This window comes from Thamnophis elegans, chromosome 12, assembly GCF_009769535.1.
Source record: "Thamnophis elegans isolate rThaEle1 chromosome 12, rThaEle1.pri, whole genome shotgun sequence".
NCBI lineage: Eukaryota > Metazoa > Chordata > Lepidosauria > Squamata > Colubridae > Thamnophis > Thamnophis elegans.
In genome coordinates, this window is record NC_045552.1 from 2,890,579 (window position 1) to 2,910,369 (window position 19,791).

Here is a 19,791-nt window from a genome sequence, read left to right on the forward strand (position 1 = left end):
CAAACATGCCACCAAAGGGCAGTTCTGGGTTGGGTTGCATGGGAGGCCGCCAAATTCTCCCGTTCTCAAAATGTGCTTCATGAATGCAACAGAAAGTCAACATGAACCATAAAATCAACCCTTCTGGAACTTACTTGTTGGTTTCTCCCTCCCTCCCTCCCCCTCCCCCCCCCTCCAGGAATATTTTGACTACAAGGCAAGAAACTGGGAATCATTGGGAGGGATCTTCATCGACATGCTCAACTACGCCAAAATTTACAACTTGATGGCAAATAACCATCTGGCCACAGATCTCTATCTGGACAAGAATACAGCCTACTCTTTTAAAGTGTTAATGACCATCAGAACAGCGAAAGAGAGCAGTAAGGAAAGATGGCTGATTGGGGGAGCATGCCTCCCTCCCTCCCTTCCTTCCAGGGCTGGGATCCTACCAGTTTAACAATCGGTTCGCTGAGCGCATGCTTCGCCCATGCACGGAGTTTACAGAAAACTCACCATCCGCATTAATGCTGGTGAGGAAAACAGCTGAGGTGCAGCAATCCACTCTGCTGCGCCGATCAGCTGGGCTTCGGAAAAGGAAATACAGGTGAATATTGCACAGGAGCAGGTGGGTGGGCCCACTTCAAAGTTGGAGCAAACCAGTTCGCTCCCAGCTGATAATTGGAGCCACCAGTATGCCCGAATCAGTAGAACTGGTAGAATCCCACCCCTGCTCCCTTCCCTCCTTCCCTCCCTCCTCTCCCTCATTCAATTTATAGGAATTCCCGTCTCAAATTCCTGACTCTGGGCAGCTAACAAGTCTTAAAACAAGATTCAAAAACAACAACTACTATTACAGTTAGTATGTTCCAAGAAGGCAATTTGTGTTTTAACCATGCTGTGATGTTGAATTCATTACCTTTATTTATACTTAGCTAGGTCTATTAGCTGCTTAGCTGGATCTATTAGCTGCTTAGATCTACTAACTGCATAGCTAGATCCACAGAGAGGAGGGGGTCAAGCTATTTTTCCAAGGCACATTTGAAGGCCAGACAAGTAACAATGGATGGAAACTGACCAAGGAGAGATTCAACCTGGAAAGGAGGAGGAATTTTCTGACAGGGAGAACAATCCACCCATGGAACAGAAGTTGCCTTCAAAAGTTGTGGGAGATTCATCCCTGGAGGCTTTCAAGAAGAGATTGGACTGCCATCTGTCTGAAATGGTGTAGGGTCTGTTTGGGTGGGGGTTGGACTAGATGACCTAGAAGGTCCCTTCCAACTGTTAACCTGTAATGTATGGATTGTGCAAATCTTGGTTATTTTCACCTTGGTTAATTGCAATAGGGGAATGTGTATGTCTGTATCTCTGCAACTGTCATAAATATGAGTCAGTTGCCAAGCAACTGAATTTTGATCACGTGACTTTGGAACCGGCAGCAACCCAGGCCTGCCACCCATCTTCAGCTGTTGTGCTCTTTTGCCTCCAGTGGGAGAAACAGCCGATGAAAATTCCCTCGACTACATCTGGCTGGCTGCTACTATGGCCCATCCCCAGTATGTCAAGGCAGAACTGCAGAGGCAAGAACTCATCAGCCGAGGCTCGGTGTTATATCGGGTAAGACCCAGATGATAATTGATTCTATGGACACGTGACTCTTCCTTGCAGGGTTAGCACTAGCACTGTGTTCTGACCCAGCTTCACGAACATCAGAAAACCTCTGAAGTTAAATCAATGGTTCCTCTATTAGGAGTGCCAGCAGCCCCAGCAGATTAACAAGTCTCTCCGTCCAGAAGATGAATAGTGGCCTGTCACATCTATTCATCTCCGCCCCCTGCCTTTTATCTCCAGAACTAGGGTAGAGCTTCACTAAGAGCAGTGGTTCCTCCGTCCCAAGGACCGGCCCATAGATTTCCACTGCTCTCCTCTCCTCTGCCTTTTGCGCATCCATGCGTCAGGCACTGGACCCAGCTGTTCCTCCTCTTCTTCATCAGTCACCTCCATACCTGGGGGATGTTATTGCGGGTTGGGTGCACATGCGATTTGCGCGCACACACTCTCTGCGTACATGCACAGTTGCCTGTAAATAGGTTTGTGCATGTGCAGAACATTAAAAATGTCCCAAAAACCATAGCGCGGCAACCGGGGAACCGATTCAGGGGCATGTCGAGCCTGCCGTCTCTATCCGTTCGGCAACCCAGTGGCAATTTCCACTCCTGATTCACGCAAAGCAGTGCGAACCGGTAGCAACCCACCTCTGATCTGACTTCTCCCCACCCCCAATAGGTAACCATTAAAGACATTGGGAAATACCCAAGGCAGCAACTCAGCGGGCGGCGCCTTCTGAAAAGCTCGGCTACCTTAAAGGTGAGGCTTCATCAGCAGTTCTGGATATCCATGGATCTCTGCTCTGGTCTTAGTTGATTGATTGATTGGCTTGAGTGATTGCCCTCACCTTTGTCACTTTATAAGGAACTCACGAGGGCGAACATTCCTTGTACTCCTTCCTCCTCTTATTTTCCCCATAGCAACTAGCCTGGGAGGTGGGTGGGGATGAGGAAAAGTGACTGGGCCAAAGTCACCCAGCCGGTGTTCATGTCTAAGGCAGCTCTAGAACTCATAGTCTCCTAGTGATTGGGGCAGAGTTATTCAACTGGCTTCCATGCCTAAAGTGGGACTAGAATTCAGTGTCTCCTGGCGGCCCAAGTCACCCAGCTGGCTTTCATGCCTAAGGCAAAACTAGAGCTCCCAGCCGCCAGCTTCTAACCTAGTGCCACAATCAGGAGACCAAGCTTGGCCCCTCTAAATCTCTCACCATTTTCTTTTCACCTCTGGCCAAGCGTTTCCTGTTCTGTCTTACCTGTTAGCTGATGAAACTGCTCTTTCTACTTCCTTCGTCTGAGGGATCCATGAATCTTTTGTCCACTTTTCTCAGGTGGTCCATTCGGATATGGCCTGTTATCGTCATGGAAGCTTGTCCCCGCACTTGCTGGTAATCTGAATTCCTCAGGAAGGCAATTTCTTCCCGGTTTCTTTTCCTTCCAACAGACAAACAGCAGGGGGACCACACAGAACGACTGGCTTATTTTAAACAACAATGGATATCAACACACGTGGCGTAAGACACAGAATAAAGCCAGTAATAAAATGGGTACAAGATCTTCAAGACTTCCTCCTTAGAATGTCTTCCATTAGAGCAGGGGTGTCCAAACTGAGCCACTTTAAGACTTGTGGACTTAATAACTCCCAGAATGTTCTGGCTGGGGAATTCTTGAAGTCCACAAGTGTTAAAGTTGCCAGGTTTAGGCACCCCTGCCATAGGGGCAATGTTTTTTTTTAAAAATGGCCGTGTTTATACCTCAATGTGAAAGAGAAGGGATGTATAAATCCACTTCTTTGTTGGCCCCCAGGGTTCTAAAACATTCTTGATTCATATCGGATGCCCCCCAGGCAAGAGATTGGCGTTTGACATCACTTACACACAGAATTACACCACGGAGAAGAACAAGCACTACTTTGACTGTGTTGAACCAGATCCAGAAATGCCCTGTTTTTTCTTCAGCGATGGTAAATGACTTTGCATCTCCCCCCCCACCTCCTCTTCACAAACCCCACTCCCTTCTAGCACTGATAACGTTACCTAGTTGGGTAATGAAACGTCTGCAGGAAAACTCCCAAGCTCAGACAGCACCAAGGATCCCACAGTCTTCCTCCTCCTCCTCCTCCTCCTCCTCCTCCTCCTCCTCCTCCTCCTCCTCCTTTTCCTCCTCTTTTTCTCCCCCCCTTCTCTGACTCCTTTTCCTTCTGTCCTTCTCCGTCCTCTTTCTTTCCCCCTTCTCCTTTTCCTTCTGTTCGTCCCCTCTCCCCACCCTTCCTCCTCCTTTTCGCCTCCTCTTTTTCTTCATTATCATCACTTCCATCATTGCCAATAACAGAGACAACCATATTTCCATACCATTCCTGGAAAGTACCATCATTCAGGGAATCCAGGTTAGGGGCCAACGTAGTTAGGACAGAGCCTCTCTGCATTTGTCTAGGTGGGCGTGTCTGAGGCCGCCCTGTGCCTACACCTGAGTAACTCAGAAGGCACGAGATGCAAAAAAAAACCCGAAACCCATGCGAATCCAGTTCCCCCGGAGTCAGCTTCAAGGATGGGTGTTGGATTTGAGCCAGCCACCCTGCTGGAAACCTTTCGAGAGACAGCCTGGGAACCCCAGCACGTTCCCCGCCGTGTTCCCATCTACTCCCGTTTGTGAGCTGGGAGCAAGGCACTTGCTTGTTTCCCTTGCAGTCTTCTACCCGTTCTTCTTGATCCAAGACATGGTGACCGGAGACTCGGGGCGGTTCCAGGGCAGGTAAGAGAGGTGGGGACGGGCCTCAGGCCTTGCAGAGTTGGGACCTGGGGTTGGGGTGGGGAATGGGGCCTTGCCTTTGGGGCAGTGGGGAAATTCAAACATTTTCCCTACCGGTTTTGTGGGCGTGGCTTGGTGGCCATGTGACCAGGTGGGCGTGGCTGCACAACTGACTCATACACAATGTGAAGAGCAGCTGGACTTTGCACCAAATGGCCCCTGCAACAAGCCTCAGAGACAATCAGGCACAGCTGATCGTGAGAACTTTTTTAAAAAACTTTTTAAAGCATTTTTAAACTACCACTTCGAGCGAACCGGCCTGAACCGGTAGCATTTCACCCCTGCTTTGGGGTCTTGGCAATAAGAGGTAGAAGAGGAAGAAAACTGGTTCAGGGAAGCTCCTACATCAGCACCAGAAAGGCTGGCTCGTTCTCTCTCTTTCTCTCCCTCCCTCCTTCCCCCCCCCTCTGTCTATGTGTGTGTGAGAGAGAGGGAGAGGGGGGGGAGTGGTGGCAGGTTTGATCAGCCTGATAGTGAATCTTTGCCTAGCGCTAGCTGGGGAATTCTGGGAATGGAAGTCCACCCACGTTAACATTGCCGAGGTTGAGGCAGCGTTAGAAAATCAGCTTTGGCAATCAATTGGTGGCTTTTTAGTTCCTGCTATCTAAAATGGGGGGGGGGGAGGCCCAAAAAGAGAGGTGTGGCTTTTTCTCAACTGTGCAAATCATATTTAACCGAAAGGGGGGGATTGTGTAAGTTGGCTACATAACAACGATGTGATTGTGACATCACATAACAATAAGTGAGAAGAATCAGACTTCTAAAGTTGTGGGGTGTTTCATCGCAGGGTGTTTTTAAGAAGAGACCGGATGGGCATTGGTCTGGCACGATACAACATGGTTTCCTATTTGAGCCAGGGGGTTGGACTAGAAGACCTCCAGGGTCCCTTCCAGCTCTGTTCTGAATCTGAATCTTCCGTCTTCCTTGTTCTCTTGACAGCTACCTCTTTACCATCATTGGCGGGGGTCCCTTTTCCCAGAGCAACATCAGATACTTCACTCCGGAAGAGATCGTAAAATACAACACTAACAGGTAACTTTTCAGCAGGCTGCTGCCTAGACCCAGTCTGAATTGAACTCACAAACGAACCGGTAACTGATGCTGCTCACCCAAAACATGTGTTATATGTGCAGCCCAGGGGTGGGATTCAAAACTTTTTACTACCGGTTCTGTGGGAGTGGCGTGGTGGGCTGTAAAATCTCCATTTCCACTCCAGGGGAAGGTTACTGCAAAATCCCCATTTCCTCCCGATCATGGTACATATCAGAGGTGGGTTCCTTCTGGTTTGTACCGGTTTGGTGAAACTGGTAGTGTAAATGGCAACTGGGTCTCCGAACTGGTAGGGATGGCATGCTCGCCACACCCCTGAACCAGTTCCCTAGTCGCCACGACATCATTTTTTGACCTTTTAAAATGTTCTGCGCATACGTAGACCTATTTATAGGCAAAATAGGCAGGCCTATTTATAGGCAAAATTGCGCATGCACTGCACCAGCAGTAATGCCAGCAGAAACTTACCCCTGGAATATATGTTGTGCACTGAGAATAAAGAATTATTATTATTATTATTATTATTATTATTATTATTATTATTATTATTATTATACAATTGTATCACAGCGGCCAGTTTTTTCGCCGGATTTGGCATTGGTTACTAGTCGGGCCCCACCCAGGGGCCTAGGACGTCGTAACGTATTTCCGTAATATGCGTTGTTATTATTATTATTATTATTATTATTATTGTACAATTGTATCACAGCGGCCAGTTGTTTCGCCGGATTTGGCATTGGTTACTAGTCGGGCCCCACCCAGGGGCCTAGGACGTCGTAACGTATTTTCGTAATATGCGTGCAGATCCAAGCAGTGCGGCTTTTTGCATTTGACTGATGGTGATTTTGTCAATTTTTAACTGTTTTAAATGTAATTCCAGTGCTTTTGGAATAGCACCCAGTGTGCCAATTACCACTGGAATTACCACTGCTGGTTTGTGCCATAGTCGTTGAATTTCGATTTTTAAGTCCTGGTATCTTGCGATTTTTTCATGTTCCTTCTCGGCGACCCTGCTATCACCTGGTATTGCGATGTCTATGATTGTGACCTTATTTTTCTCAACCAGTGTGATGTCTGGTGTATTATGCGCCAGTATTTTGTCGGTTTGTATACGGAAATCCCACAAGATCTTGACCATCTGATTTTCGGTGACTTTTTCAGGCTGATGTTCCCACCAGTTTTTTGCTGTTTTGATATTATAATTTTTGCACAAATTCCAATGGATCATTTGTGCTACTGAATTGTGCCGCAATTTATAATCAGTCTGCGCAATTTTTTTACAGCAGCTGAGTATGTGATCAACAGTTTCATCAGCTTCTTTGCAAAGTCTGCATTTGGCATCATCAGAGGATTTTTCTATTTTGGCCTTAATGGCATTTGTGCGGATAGCTTGTTCTTGCGCAGCCAGGATTAGTGACTCTGTTTCTTTCTTTAATGTACCTGTTGTTAACCATAACCAAGTTTGTTCACTGTCCACTTTATCTTTTATTTTTTCCAGAAATTGGCCATGCAGTGCTTTGTTCTGCCAACTCTCCATTCTTGATTTTATCACATCTTTTCTGTATTCTTGTTTCGTCTGTTGGGCCTTCAGTAGATTTTTGTTCTTTACTTCGATTAATAGATGTTCTTGATTTTCTTTTAAATAATCAGCCAGTCCATGTTTTTCTTCTTCAACTGTTTGCTTCACTTGTAATAATCCTCTGCCACCTGATTTTCGGGGCAGATATAGTCTATCAGTATCACCACGTGGATGTAAACTGTAGTGCATTGTCATTAGTTTCCTGGTTTTTCGGTCCAAAAGGTCCAAATCAGCTTGTGTCCAGTTAACTATACCAGCTGTGTATCTTATAACTGGTATTGCCCAGGTATTTATGGCTTTGATTGTATTTCCACCATTCAATTTAGATTTTAAAATTTTCCTAACTCTGTTGGTGTACTCTCGCCTGACAATAGTTTTTACTTCTCCATGCTTGATGTTATCCAACTGCAGAATGCCTAAGTATTTGTAGGCTTCATTTTCTTTGCATTTAATTAATTGGCCATTGGGCATTTCAATTCCCTCACATGCAGTGATTTTGCCCCTTTTTATGGATACAGTGGTGCATTTTTCCATGCCAAACTGCATTGAAATATCGGTGCTGAATACTCGGACTGTGTTTGTCAATGATTGGATTTCTATTTCTGACTTTCCATAGAGTTTCAAATCATCCATATATAGTAAATGTGAAATTTTTTCAGCTTCTTTGGCTGTTTGGTAGCCTAATTTCATTTTTTTTAAGATTACTGATAGTGGGATCATTGCGATGATGAAGAGAAGAGGTGAAAGTGAATCACCCTGGAAAATTCCTCGCTTGATATTAACCATTCCGTAGATCTCATTCCCTACTGCCAACTCAGTTCTCCATTGTTTCATCGCCTTTTCAGTAAAGGATGTAATATTTTTGCTAATGCCAGTTGTTTCTAAGCATTTTATGATCCAACTATGTGGCAGTGAGTCAAATGCCTTTTTGTAATCAATCCAGACCATATTCAAGTTTGTTTTTCTGTTCTTACAATTTTCTAATATCATTTTATCAATTAGAAGCTGATCTTTTGTGCCCCTGCTCCTTCTTTTGTTGCCTTTTTGCTCTACTGGCAAGATGATGTTTGTTTCCAAATAATCCATCATGTTATCTGCAATAATGCCTGTGAGTAATTTGAAGGTTGTTGGCAAGCATGTTATTGGTCTGTAGTTTTCAGGTGTTGTTCCCTTAGTTGCATCTTTCTGAATCAAGTATGTTTTTCCAGTTGTCAACCATTCATCAATTTGGCCCTTTTGTAAAATTTCATTCAGTTGCCTGGCCAATATTGCATGTAAACTGGTCAGATATTTGAGCCAGAAACCATGTAATTGGTCCTTTCCAGGTGATGTCCAATTCTTTACCTTTTTAACTCGATTTTTGACCATCTCAGTTGTTATTTCTAATACTTGCATTTGTTTGTTGCCAATGCTTTTCTCAAAGTCATGTATCCACTTTGCTTCCTTGTTGTAGTCCTTTGCATTTTCCCACAATTCTTTCCAGAATTCAACTGTGGCCTGTTTTTCTGGTTTTTCACTTTTGGTGTCACCATTTACATTAAGACTTTGGTAAAAATGCCGTTGGTCTGATCGAAATTGCTGATTTTGTTTATATTGGATGATTCGTGCCTCATATCTTTCAATTTTTCTAGCTGTTGCTGTTATCTACTGTTTTACAATCTCTACAGCTTCATTGATGTTTCTTGTATCCAATCTATATCTCCTGATTAGCCGATCTATGATTTTGTTGTTTTTAAGCCGTTGCTCATGCATGTTCTTTAAGTTACTAGCATCTGCCCTTAATTTTTTGATTTTTTGTTCTAAACGGATTTTCCACTTTGGCTTTGATGCTTTTTCTGTTGTGTGACTAGGTACTTTAATTTTAATGCCTAGTTCATTAGTGACTATTACAGCTGCGCTGTACATTAACTGGTTTGTTTCCAAGATGGATCCCGATTCAATTGTTGAAAACACTGCATTAACCATTTTCATGATAGGGGCCAAAATTTTCTTAGGCACAGTTTTTAGTGATGGTAAACGTTGCCTTTCCTCATTAAGCAGAAAATGCTCCATGATCTTATCCTTCAATTCTTTTTGTTTTTGAGTTAGTTCATCAGTTGGTTCAGTGATAACTGGTTCTAGTGGTGGTGATGTTATTTCCTCCCCGAGAGCTTCTTCTGGGAGTTCTACTATAATGTCTTTAGTTGTGTCTTGAATATCAGTTATTTCCGCTTGTGATATTGTTTTTGGGGTTTTGCAATTTGCCTGAATTTCCTCATGTTCAACTTCACTAAACACTTTATTCCGTATAATAAATCGCCTTTGATCTGCTAGTCGTTGTTCACTAACATTTGAATGTGGATATTGTTGTTTCCATAATTCATACATTCTCTTTAAATAGCCTCTTTTTTCTGGCTCTGAGTTGTAGTAACAGGCCATTATGGCATGGTTTTCATCTGCACTATATTTTTGTCGTTTTGTTGGCTGGTCCACTTGTAGCCCACTTGTCGACGGATGTCCAGGGACCCCAACATCCACCGCGGCCCTTGTTAACCCGCGCGACGACCGATGCGGTATGGAATTCTTATTTGTTTTTTTCACCATGTTGTATGGGTTGGCGGGTTTTTTTTACGGGTGCCAACCTGGCATTTTTACGGATGCCAACCTGACCCCAACCTTCCTCCTTTCTCATCCGGGCTTGGGACCGGCAACGGCGGAGTTGGACCGGCAACGGCGGAGTTGTTGTTGTTGTTATTATTATTATTATTGTTGTTGTACAATTGTATCACAGCGGCCAGTTGTTTCGCCGGATTTGGCATTGGTTACTAGTCGGGCCCCACCCAGGGGCCTAGGACGTCGTAACATATTTTCGTAATATGCGTGCAGATCCAAGCAGTGCGGCTTTTTGCATTTGACTGATGGTGATTTTGTCAATTTTTAACTGTTTTAAATGTAATTCCAGTGCTTTTGGAATAGCACCCAGTGTGCCAATTACCACTGGAATTACCACTGCTGGTTTGTGCCATAGTCGTTGAATTTCGATTTTTAAGTCCTGGTATCTTGTGATTTTTTCATGTTCCTTCTCGGCGACCCTGCTATCACCTGGTATTGCGATGTCTATGATTGTGACCTTATTTTTCTCAACCAGTGTGATGTCTGGTGTATTATGCGCCAGTATTTTGTCGGTTTGTATACGGAAATCCCACAAGATCTTGACCATCTGATTTTCGGTGACTTTTTCAGGCTGATGTTCCCACCAGTTTGTTGCTGTTTTAATATTATAATTTTTGCACAAATTCCAATGGATCATTTGTGCTACTGAATTGTGCCGCAATTTATAATCAGTCTGCGCGATTTTTTTACAGCAGCTGAGTATGTGATCAACAGTTTCATCAGCTTCTTTGCAAAGTCTGCATTTGGCATCATCAGAGGATTTTTCGATTTTGGCCTTAATGGCATTTGTGCGGATAGCTTGTTCTTGCGCAGCCAGGATTAGTGACTCTGTTTCTTTCTTTAATGTACCTGTTGTTAACCATAACCAAGTTTGTTCACTGTCCACTTTATCTTTTATTTTTTCCAGAAATTGGCCATGCAGTGCTTTGTTCTGCCAACTCTCCATTCTTGATTTTATCACATCTTTTCTGTATTCTTGTTTTGTCTGTTGGGCCTTCAGTAGATTTTTGTTCTTTACTTCGATTAATAGATGTTCTTGAGTGTCTTTTAAATAATCAGCCAGTGCATGTTTTTCTTCTTCAACTGTTTGCTTCACTTGTAATAATCCTCTTCCACCTGATTTTCGGGGCAGATATAGTCTATCAGTATCACCACGTGGATGTAAACTGTAGTGCATTGTCATTAGTTTCCTGGTTTTTCGGTCCAAAAGGTCCAAATCAGCTTGTGTCCAGTTAACTATGCCAGCTGTGTATCTTATAACTGGTATTGCCCAGGTATTTATGGCCTTGATTGTATTTCCACCATTCAATTTAGATTTTAAAATTTTCCTAACTCTGTTGGTGTACTCTCGCCTGACAATAGTTTTTACTTCTCCATGCTTGATGTTATCCAACTGCAGAATGCCTAAGTATTTGTAGGCTTCATTTTCTTTGCATTTAATTAGTTGGCCATTGGGCATTTCAATTCCCTCAGATGCAGTGATTTTGCCCCTTTTTATGGATACAGTGGCGCATTTTTCCATGCCAAACTGCATTGAAATATCGGTGCTGAATACTCGGACTGTATTTGTCAATGATTGGATTTCTATTTCTGACTTGCCATAGAGTTTCAAATCATCCATATATAGTAAATGCGAATTTTTTTCAGCTTTTTTGGCTGTTTGGTAGCCTAATTTCATTTTTTTTAAGATTACTGATAGTGGGATCATTGCGATGATGAAGAGAAGAGGTGAAAGTGAATCACCCTGGAAAATTCCTCGCTTGATATTAACCATTCCGTAGCTCTCATTCCCTACTGCCAACTCAGTTCTCCATTGTTTCATTGCCTTTTCAGTAAAGGATGTAATATTTTTGCTAATGCCAGTTGTTTCTAAGCATTTTATGATCCAACTATGTGGAAGTGAGTCAAATGCCTTTTTGTAATAATTTTGTAATTATTATTATTATTATTATTATTATTATTATTATTATTATTATGTTATACAATTGTATCACAGAGGCCAGTTGTTTCGCCGGATTTGGCCTTGGTTACTAGTCGGGCCCCACCCAGGGGCCTAGGACGTCGTAACATATTTTCGTAATATGCGTGCAGATCCAAGCAGTGCGGCTTTTTGCATTTGACTGATGGTGATTTTGTCAATTTTTAACTGTTTTAAATGTAATTCCAGTGCTTTTGGAATAGCACCCAGTGTGCCAATTACCACTGGAATTACCACTGCTGGTTTGTGCCATAGTCGTTGAATTTCGATTTTTAAGTCCTGGTATCTTGCGATTTTTTCAAGTTCCTTCTGGGCGACCCTGCTATCACCTGGTATTGCGATGTCTATGATTGTGACCTTATTTTTCTCAACCAGTGTGATGTCTGGTGTATTATGCGCCAGTATTTTGTCGGTTTGTATACGGAAATCCCACAAGATCTTGACCATCTGATTTTCGGTGACTTTTTCAGGCTGATGTTCCCACCAGTTTGTTGCTGTTTTAATATTATAATTTTTGCATTATTATTATTATTATTATTATTATTATACAATTGTATCACAGCAGCCAGTTGTTTTGCCGGATTTGGCATTGGTTACTAGTCGGGCCCCACCCAGGGGCAATTATTATTATTATTATTATTACTATTATTATTATTATATACTTTATTCATTAAACATGAAACTCAGCCAACTGAACATTCAAAAATGCACCACAAATACCAGTGACTGGTGCTAATGGTTAATACGGTTTGCTGCCAGCGTCCCAGGTATCAACCAAGGAGCTTCTTAAAATATAAGATGTTCCGAGTAGGGCAGTTTTTGGAAGTTCCGCTGGTTTTATTGCAGGAAGCTGCAATTTGTTCATGTATCTTGTAAAACTCTTGGACATTGTGCCAAATGCCCCGATGACCATGGTTACATGCTTCATCCATAGCCATGTAGTTTCGATGGCCAGGTCACGATATTTCATTATTTTTTCTACTTCTTTTTCTTCGACTCTGGCATTATTATTATTAGCTGGGACTCAGGAGGCAGAGAATAGATGGGGGTGGGGCCAGCCAGAGGTGGTATTTGCCGGTTCTCCGAACTACTCAAAATTTCCACTACCGGTTCTCCAGAACCGCTCAGAACCTGCTGAATGCTACCTCTGACACAGCCCCAAACTGGGCACACAGGACTGTGTTCTGCTCCAGCTTCAGTTTCTGAATAATCTTCTAGGGTAGCCCCCTGTAGATCATGTGGCAGTCAGGAATGGAAGATCTGCTACCAAAAAAGTGGGGGGAAAGGGCTCTGGACTCCTGATGTGGACGGTCTTGATCTGTATTTGGCTTCTCTAGCAATTCGTCAGCTTTGATCTGGGCGAGAGCCGACGTAGAAGTGGATGATACCAATGAGGAAGGATTCCCGGTTCTCTCTGAATCCAACTCTGGAATTGTGTAAGTTCTACTGTGAAAGATACGCTTGTCGGTTTGGGTTTGCAGATCCGCTTCTAGGCAGGCTCTTCGAATTCTATCCTCCAGTGAAAGAGGCTTGGATATAGTTTGGGGTAGACCAACAACCAAGAAGGAAACACTAGCAACAGCACATAGACTTATATACCGCTTCACAGGGCTTTCCAGCCCTCTCTAAGCGGTTTACAGAGTCAGCCTCTTGCCCCCCCCAAACAATATAGGTCCTCATTTGACCCACCTCACAAGGATGGACGGCTGAGTCAACCTTGAGCGGGTCAGGATCGAACTGCTGGCAGTGGACAGAGTTAGTCTGCAATGCTGCACTTTAACTGCTGCACACCATGGGAGGGAGGGAGGGAGGGAGGGAGGGAGGGAGGGAGGGAGGGAGGGAGGGAGGGAGGAAGGAAGGAAGGAAGGAAGGAAGGAAGGAAGGAAGTGCTTTACAGCCCTCTCAGCTTAGAATGAGCCTCTTGCCCCCAACAATCTGGGTCCTCATTTGACCGACCTCGGAAGGATGGAAGACTGAGTCAACCTTGAATAACAATACCCCAATCAAGAAGCTACCAACTCAGACAAACAATCAAACTCTAAACAACAGCCTAATTAGAGAATCCCACCAACACTGACAGTGCAACCCACTGTTTTTAAACAGAGCAAATCCCACTCCCTTCTAGCCCTGATAATGTTCCCTAGTCGGGAAATGAAATGTCTGCAAGAAAACAACCAGCTTCTGCCAACCTAGCAGTTCAAAAGCACGTAAAAAATGAAAATAGAAAAATAGGAACCACCTTTGGTGGGAAGGTAACAGCATTTTGTGCCACTTCGGGGTGGAGTCATGCCGGCCATATGACCACGGAGACGTCTTTGGAGAGCGCTGGCTCTTCGGCTTTGAAACTGAGATGAGCATCGCCCCCTAGAGTCGGGGACGAATAGCACATATGTGCAAAGGGAACCTTTACCCTTTTTGGATTTTACACCATCCCAAACCAATCTTAAAAAAAAACAGGATTCCACCCATAGATATGAAGCATCCCATTGCAGGATCTTGCCTGGACTAAATCTCTTTTTTCCCCCTTTAGGTGGATTTGTCAGAAAAACTCTCCGTGTTACGATATCGTCCCTCAAAGTTTGGCCACTCCCGATTATTTCTTTGTGATCAAAGTATCCAACAGGTACTTGGGATTTTGATGTTGAAACTGATTCCTCTGCCTGTAGTCAGGTGAAATCATGCCAGAATGCACGGGGAGAGCTTTTTCTAAGGGTGGATGTGTCTGTCTGCCTATCTGTGCATATGTGTGTAGTATGTTCTTATTAAATTACTAGCCTGCTGCAAGAGTGAAGCCCATGATCTGGAGACTGTTGGACTAAGACCTTGATTAATTATGTAGAACAGTGTTTCTCAACCTCCGTCATTTTAAGACGGGTGGTGTAGGAGAAGGAGTGGCAGAGGAGCCAGTTTAGAATCCCTACATAGTCACAGATAAACACAGCCCAACCTCCTTTGAATTCAGGTGACCCTTATCCACCCTGTTTCCCTGAAAATAAGACCTCTCCAGATAATAAGCCTGATCAGGCTTTTGAGCGCATGTGCTAAAATAAGCCCTCCCCCAAATATTGCAACACAGCAGCAGCCATGAGGTGACCACGCTCGCCACCACCTGCACCTGAAAAATAATAAGACCTCCCCAAAAATAAGGCCAAGCGCTTATTTCAGGGGTCAAAAGAAAATGAGGCTCTGTCTTATTTTCAGGGAAACATGGTGACTCTGAGCAGGTACTAAAGGTTAGTGGAGAAGATTTCTCTGCTTAGGCATGATTAGCAGTAAATCCCGTTTCCTTGGACCTTTACATGTGGATTCAGTCTTTCGCACCTGACAGGTGGACTTCAGCTCCCCGAAGCTGGGAGCTGAGGTCCAACTTCTTAAAGGCCGAGAAACACAGATGTAGAAACCTAGAAAATGAGAGCCTGCGATGGGATTTAATCACTGTGAGGCGAGGGAAAACTTTTTAAAAAGGACGGTGTCAGGGTTCCAAGTAATACCCCCATAGCAAACAAAATTCTTCCAAGAACAGTTTTATTGGATGTATCACATTGGCACAGACTGGTGAAAACCAACTCTGAATGTTCCCGCGGTTTTCACCTAATTAAAAGAAAAAGTTTTCTCTCTTCCCCAAACAATCAGTCACCTGGTCCAATCAAGGTGGCCTCCAGTTGGCTGTAACTTCACTCCTCCTCTCTCCGAGCACCTGTGGGAATGGCCTTGATTCCCAGGAGAAAGTATTTTGCTTTGGCTACAAACCCCGGCTATCTCTACTCCCCCCTCCCTATCCCTCAGCTCCAGTGTGGTAATACTGAAGCCTCAAAATGGCCTCGGTCCGGTCAGCTTCAGGTTGAGAGACGGACGCTTTGCTCCCGTGGCCCACCTCTCTCTGTTCTTGTCTGCTTCCATAGGGGGGTCGACCAAACCACCTACTGTGACTATGCCTTGGAGTTCATCGTTCACATCCACGGCCTGCGCCTCAGCCCCCACCGTGCCATGTACATAATGAAGGTAAGACAGCTGGGCTTTGACTAGGTGGCAGGATGCCAAGTAATAGACCCCTAGCTAGCAAAACTCCAAGGCGGGTGGATGCCTCAAAGAAATAGCTTTATTGATATATCATATTGGCATGGATGTGGTGAAAACCGACTCTGAACGTTGCCGCGGTTTTCACCTACCATATTTTTCGGAGTATAAGATGCACCAAGATTTTGAAGAGGTAAATTTAAAAAAAAATATTTTTTTGCACTTTGCAGGCCTCCCAAACTCTCTGCATGCCTCATTTGTTTTGTGAAAAACGGGGCATCCAGAGTGTTTGAGAGGCCTGCAAAGTGCTCCTTGGGCGGGGGGGGACGGGACCGGGGAGCAAAAACAAGTAAAAAACAGCCCTAACCCTCTGCATGTCCTTTTTTGCAATATGGGCGGAGTTTTGAAAGGCCAAAAATGTTGTATTCAGTGTATAAGACGCACCCAGATTTTCATCCTCTTTTTGGGGGGAAAAGGTGCATCTTATACTCCAAAAAATACGATAATTAAAAGTTTTTCACTTTCTCAAAACAATCAGTCACATGGTCCAATTGGCTACAAAGCCCCAACTGTCTCAAATCCCCCCATCCCTCAGCTCCAGTGTGGCAGCACTGAAGCTCCAAGGTGGCTTCGGCCAGGTCAGCTTCAGGGTTGACACTAGGTTCAGGGGTTGCGTGAAGGGCAACCCTGTTGGGAAGCCTATTCCGCGTGTAAAAGGAAGGGAAAGAGCCAGCGAACTCAGCAGGGAGACTCTTGACAAGTGTCGTGTATCCTCAGCCCCAGAGGCTCCCCGGTGGTTCCCTTCTGGGATCGGGAGGCTAAGGGCTTTAACAACTTGAAGATGTGTGGACTTCAACTCCCAGAATTCCTATGCCGGCATTTCTTTTTTTATTATAAATATTTTTTATTTCTATTTTCATTTTCATAACACGCACTCACATGTATACTATACATAGCCTGTATCATATAGTATTAAATAATAATTACATCAGTTCCTCTTGTCAACAATGCCCAGAAAATAGAAACCCATTATAGCTCTTCTGCTCTCCATACACCTCTTTCTTCTACCACTCTCCAACTTTCTATCTTCCCTCCATCATCCTTTCCTACTCCACTTCCCCTCCCTTTCTACTGCTCCCCTCTCTACAATCCACTCCTCCTTATCCTTCTCATCTTCCCCCCTTACCCTCTCTCCTATCCTTCTATTCCCACCTTTCTTCTCCCTTCTGTTTCCCACTCCTCCTCTCATTGGTGTATTTCCGCTACATGTCAATATGCTTAATATATCCTAGTTTTAAAAAAAATAGTAATAATAATAGTAATGAAAATATAAGAAAAAACAGTATACATGTGGGGTCAAATTACATTAAAATCTAACACGTCTCGTCAAACCTGATATATATCCCTCCTCCCCACCCTCCCCCACAACCCCCCACAACCTTCCCCCCCCCCCCCGGCCTTCCCAGAACTCATACACAGTATAGATTTTTAACAAAAACAGTCTAAAATATATTGGAAAAAAGAATAAGAAATTGATTACATCTTTACATTGAACTTAGCTCCTCCTTGCTAAACTAACTTTAAACAATTTAAATCATTCCTGATCTTAAGCATAGGCTATCTGGAATTTCTTAGTCCTGTATTTATTTTGTATATAATCAATCCATTTTTTCCAGTCTCGTTTATATCTCTCATTTGAGTGGTCCTTAAGATATGCAGATATTTTAGCCATCTTGGCTAAATTTCTGACTTTCAATGTCCATTCTTGAATTGTAGGAAACTCTTCCTTCTTCCAGTATTGCGCCACCAACAATCTTGCTGCAGTTATTAAGTGCAAAATCAAGTTAATCTCTACCGCTGTACAGTCAGTAATTATACCTAACAAAAATAACTGAGGAGTAAACTTTATCCTTTTTTAAAGAACATTTTGCATAATCCACCATATTTTTATCCAAAATACCTTAACCTTTTGGCAAGTCCACCACATATGGAAATATGTAGCATCGAGAGAACCACATCTCCAGCATTTGGGTTGTAAATTCGGATACATAGAAGCCAACTTTTTAGGATCTAAATGCCATCTATAGAACATCTTGTAAAAATTTTCTCTCAGGTTTTGGGCTTGTGTAAATTTTACATTTCTTACCCAGATTCTTTCCCATGTATCCAACATTATTGGTTCTTCAATATTTTGAGCCCACTTTATCATACAATCTTTAACTAGTTCTGTTTCTGAATCCATCTGTACTAATACATTGTATATCCTCTTTATATGCATTAAACTTTGATCTCTTATTTGTTTAAATAAATTATCCTTGACTTGCATGAAACCAATTTTTTGATCTGTTTTCCACCTGGCCTGTAGCTGTCCATACTGGAACCATGTTTGAATTACCTTTTCCTCTTTTAATACATCTAAGGATTTTAGTTGTAATACACCCCTTTCTAGGGTAAGAAGCTGTCTGTAAGTAATTATATCCTGTTTTTGTGCTATATTCATATTTTCTATTGCGTGTCTAGGAATTGCCCACATGGGTATCTTGTCATTTAGTTTGTATTGATATTTTTTCCAAACCCGCAGTAAAGCATTTCTTGAAATATGACTTTTAAAGTTTTTGTCCACTTTTTTGTTGTATAACAGGTAAGCATGCCAGCCATATACCAAATCATACCCCTTGATATTAAGCATCCTATCATTGGTTAAGTCAATCCAATCACTAATTACAGATAATGCTACTGCTTCATAATATAATTTTAGGTTGGGTAATTTCAAACCTCCCCTCTCACGCACATCTTGCATTATTTTTAGCTTTACTCTCGGCTTCTTTCCTGCCCATACAAATTTATTAATACCCTTCTGCCATTCTAGCAGGTTCGCATCTTTTTTAAGTATAGGTAGCATTTGGAAAAGAAATAAAAATTTAGGTAAAATATTCATTTTCACTGCTGCTATTCTTCCCAACAAAGATAACTGCAACTTGTCCCATTTTTTCATCTCTGTTTGTATGCTATGCAAAAGTGGTTGATAATTATACTTATATAATTTCCCATTTGAGGTTGAAATATTAACTCCCAAGTATTTGGGAGGCTGCGCATGTGCGGGTTTGGAATGGCGGCCGGGCTTTTTCGCTCTCTGTAATCTGGCGAAAAAGTACCGAGTAGCCTTCCAAACGGTCCGCAAAGTTTCCAGAAAGAGCCTCTGGGTGAATTTAAGACCTCCAGCATTGAAGGACCGGACGGAATTTCAAAAAAAAACATCGCTGCCGAAGGCTTATTTCAGCCTCCACTGCGCCTAACAGCTGAGCAGCCGAACAGCTGAACCATCGAGCGAGGGCGGCGACGGCGGCGATGCATGGACGATCGGCGTCCTTCGACATCTCAGATGCCTTGGTGCCCTTAGATGCCCCCGGTGGTCGCCTGCCCGATCGGGTGAGCCCTGGTCCTAGAAGGTGCCCCAGAGCAGCGGAATGGTGGCAGCGGGAATTGGATGGAAAATGGCTGCCTGAGCTTCTCGCTCTCACGATTGGGTCTCCCCCGCTGTTCTTCTTAGATCTAAACAGCGTGGGGCTTGGAGAGGAACCCTGGACTTTCACCTACAGCTAAAGGAAAAAAGGAACGGTGAGCTTGGGGGATTTGAAATTGGCGATTACCACCTTCATTATTACCACCACCATCGCGATAAAGAGGAGGAAATTATCGTGGCTTGAGCGAGCGGACTAAGTGGTGATTTAGCCACTACCATCATAGCTCGCTTGAACGCCCGCCCCTCCCCTATCTTGTATTTTGGTGCCTACCTCTCTCACCGTTGGAGCCTCTCCTTTTACCCCTCCCGTGTCTCGGACAATCTCTTTCCCTGTCTGCCCCTGCTACTGCGGAGCCATGCTTGCCTGCCTATTTATTCTCATTTAATACGAGCTTTACTGCCTGGCCTGCGACCATCGACATTGGCCTGGAACAACTACCCTTCTCCACCACTTGCTACCACTGCTATTTTGAAACATCTAATGTGAACAACGACCATTTGTTTAACATTTGACATCTTATGGTATATATACTTATGGTGCATTTGGTTTGGGGAAAGGAGTGATAGAGGATGGCAGCTTCAGGGACAGGAACCTGGCGTT

General features: G+C 43.6%; 1 protein-coding gene across 1 annotated transcript in view; it reads left to right on the forward strand.

The window, feature by feature from the left end:
* CATSPERG (cation channel sperm associated auxiliary subunit gamma) overlaps nt 1–19,791 on the forward strand; it is a 53,778-nt gene that overhangs the window by 23,629 nt on the left and 10,358 nt on the right. Inside the window, exons 17-27 of the mRNA XM_032227654.1 lie at nt 179–362; nt 1,469–1,596; nt 2,266–2,346; nt 2,915–2,971; nt 3,390–3,546; nt 4,271–4,334; nt 5,331–5,423; nt 5,608–5,613; nt 12,988–13,086; nt 14,181–14,273; nt 15,553–15,652. Coding sequence (XP_032083545.1) covers nt 179–362; nt 1,469–1,596; nt 2,266–2,346; nt 2,915–2,971; nt 3,390–3,546; nt 4,271–4,334; nt 5,331–5,423; nt 5,608–5,613; nt 12,988–13,086; nt 14,181–14,273; nt 15,553–15,652 — 1,062 coding nt within the window. The remainder of the gene's footprint in view (nt 1–178; nt 363–1,468; nt 1,597–2,265; nt 2,347–2,914; nt 2,972–3,389; nt 3,547–4,270; nt 4,335–5,330; nt 5,424–5,607; nt 5,614–12,987; nt 13,087–14,180; nt 14,274–15,552; nt 15,653–19,791) is intronic.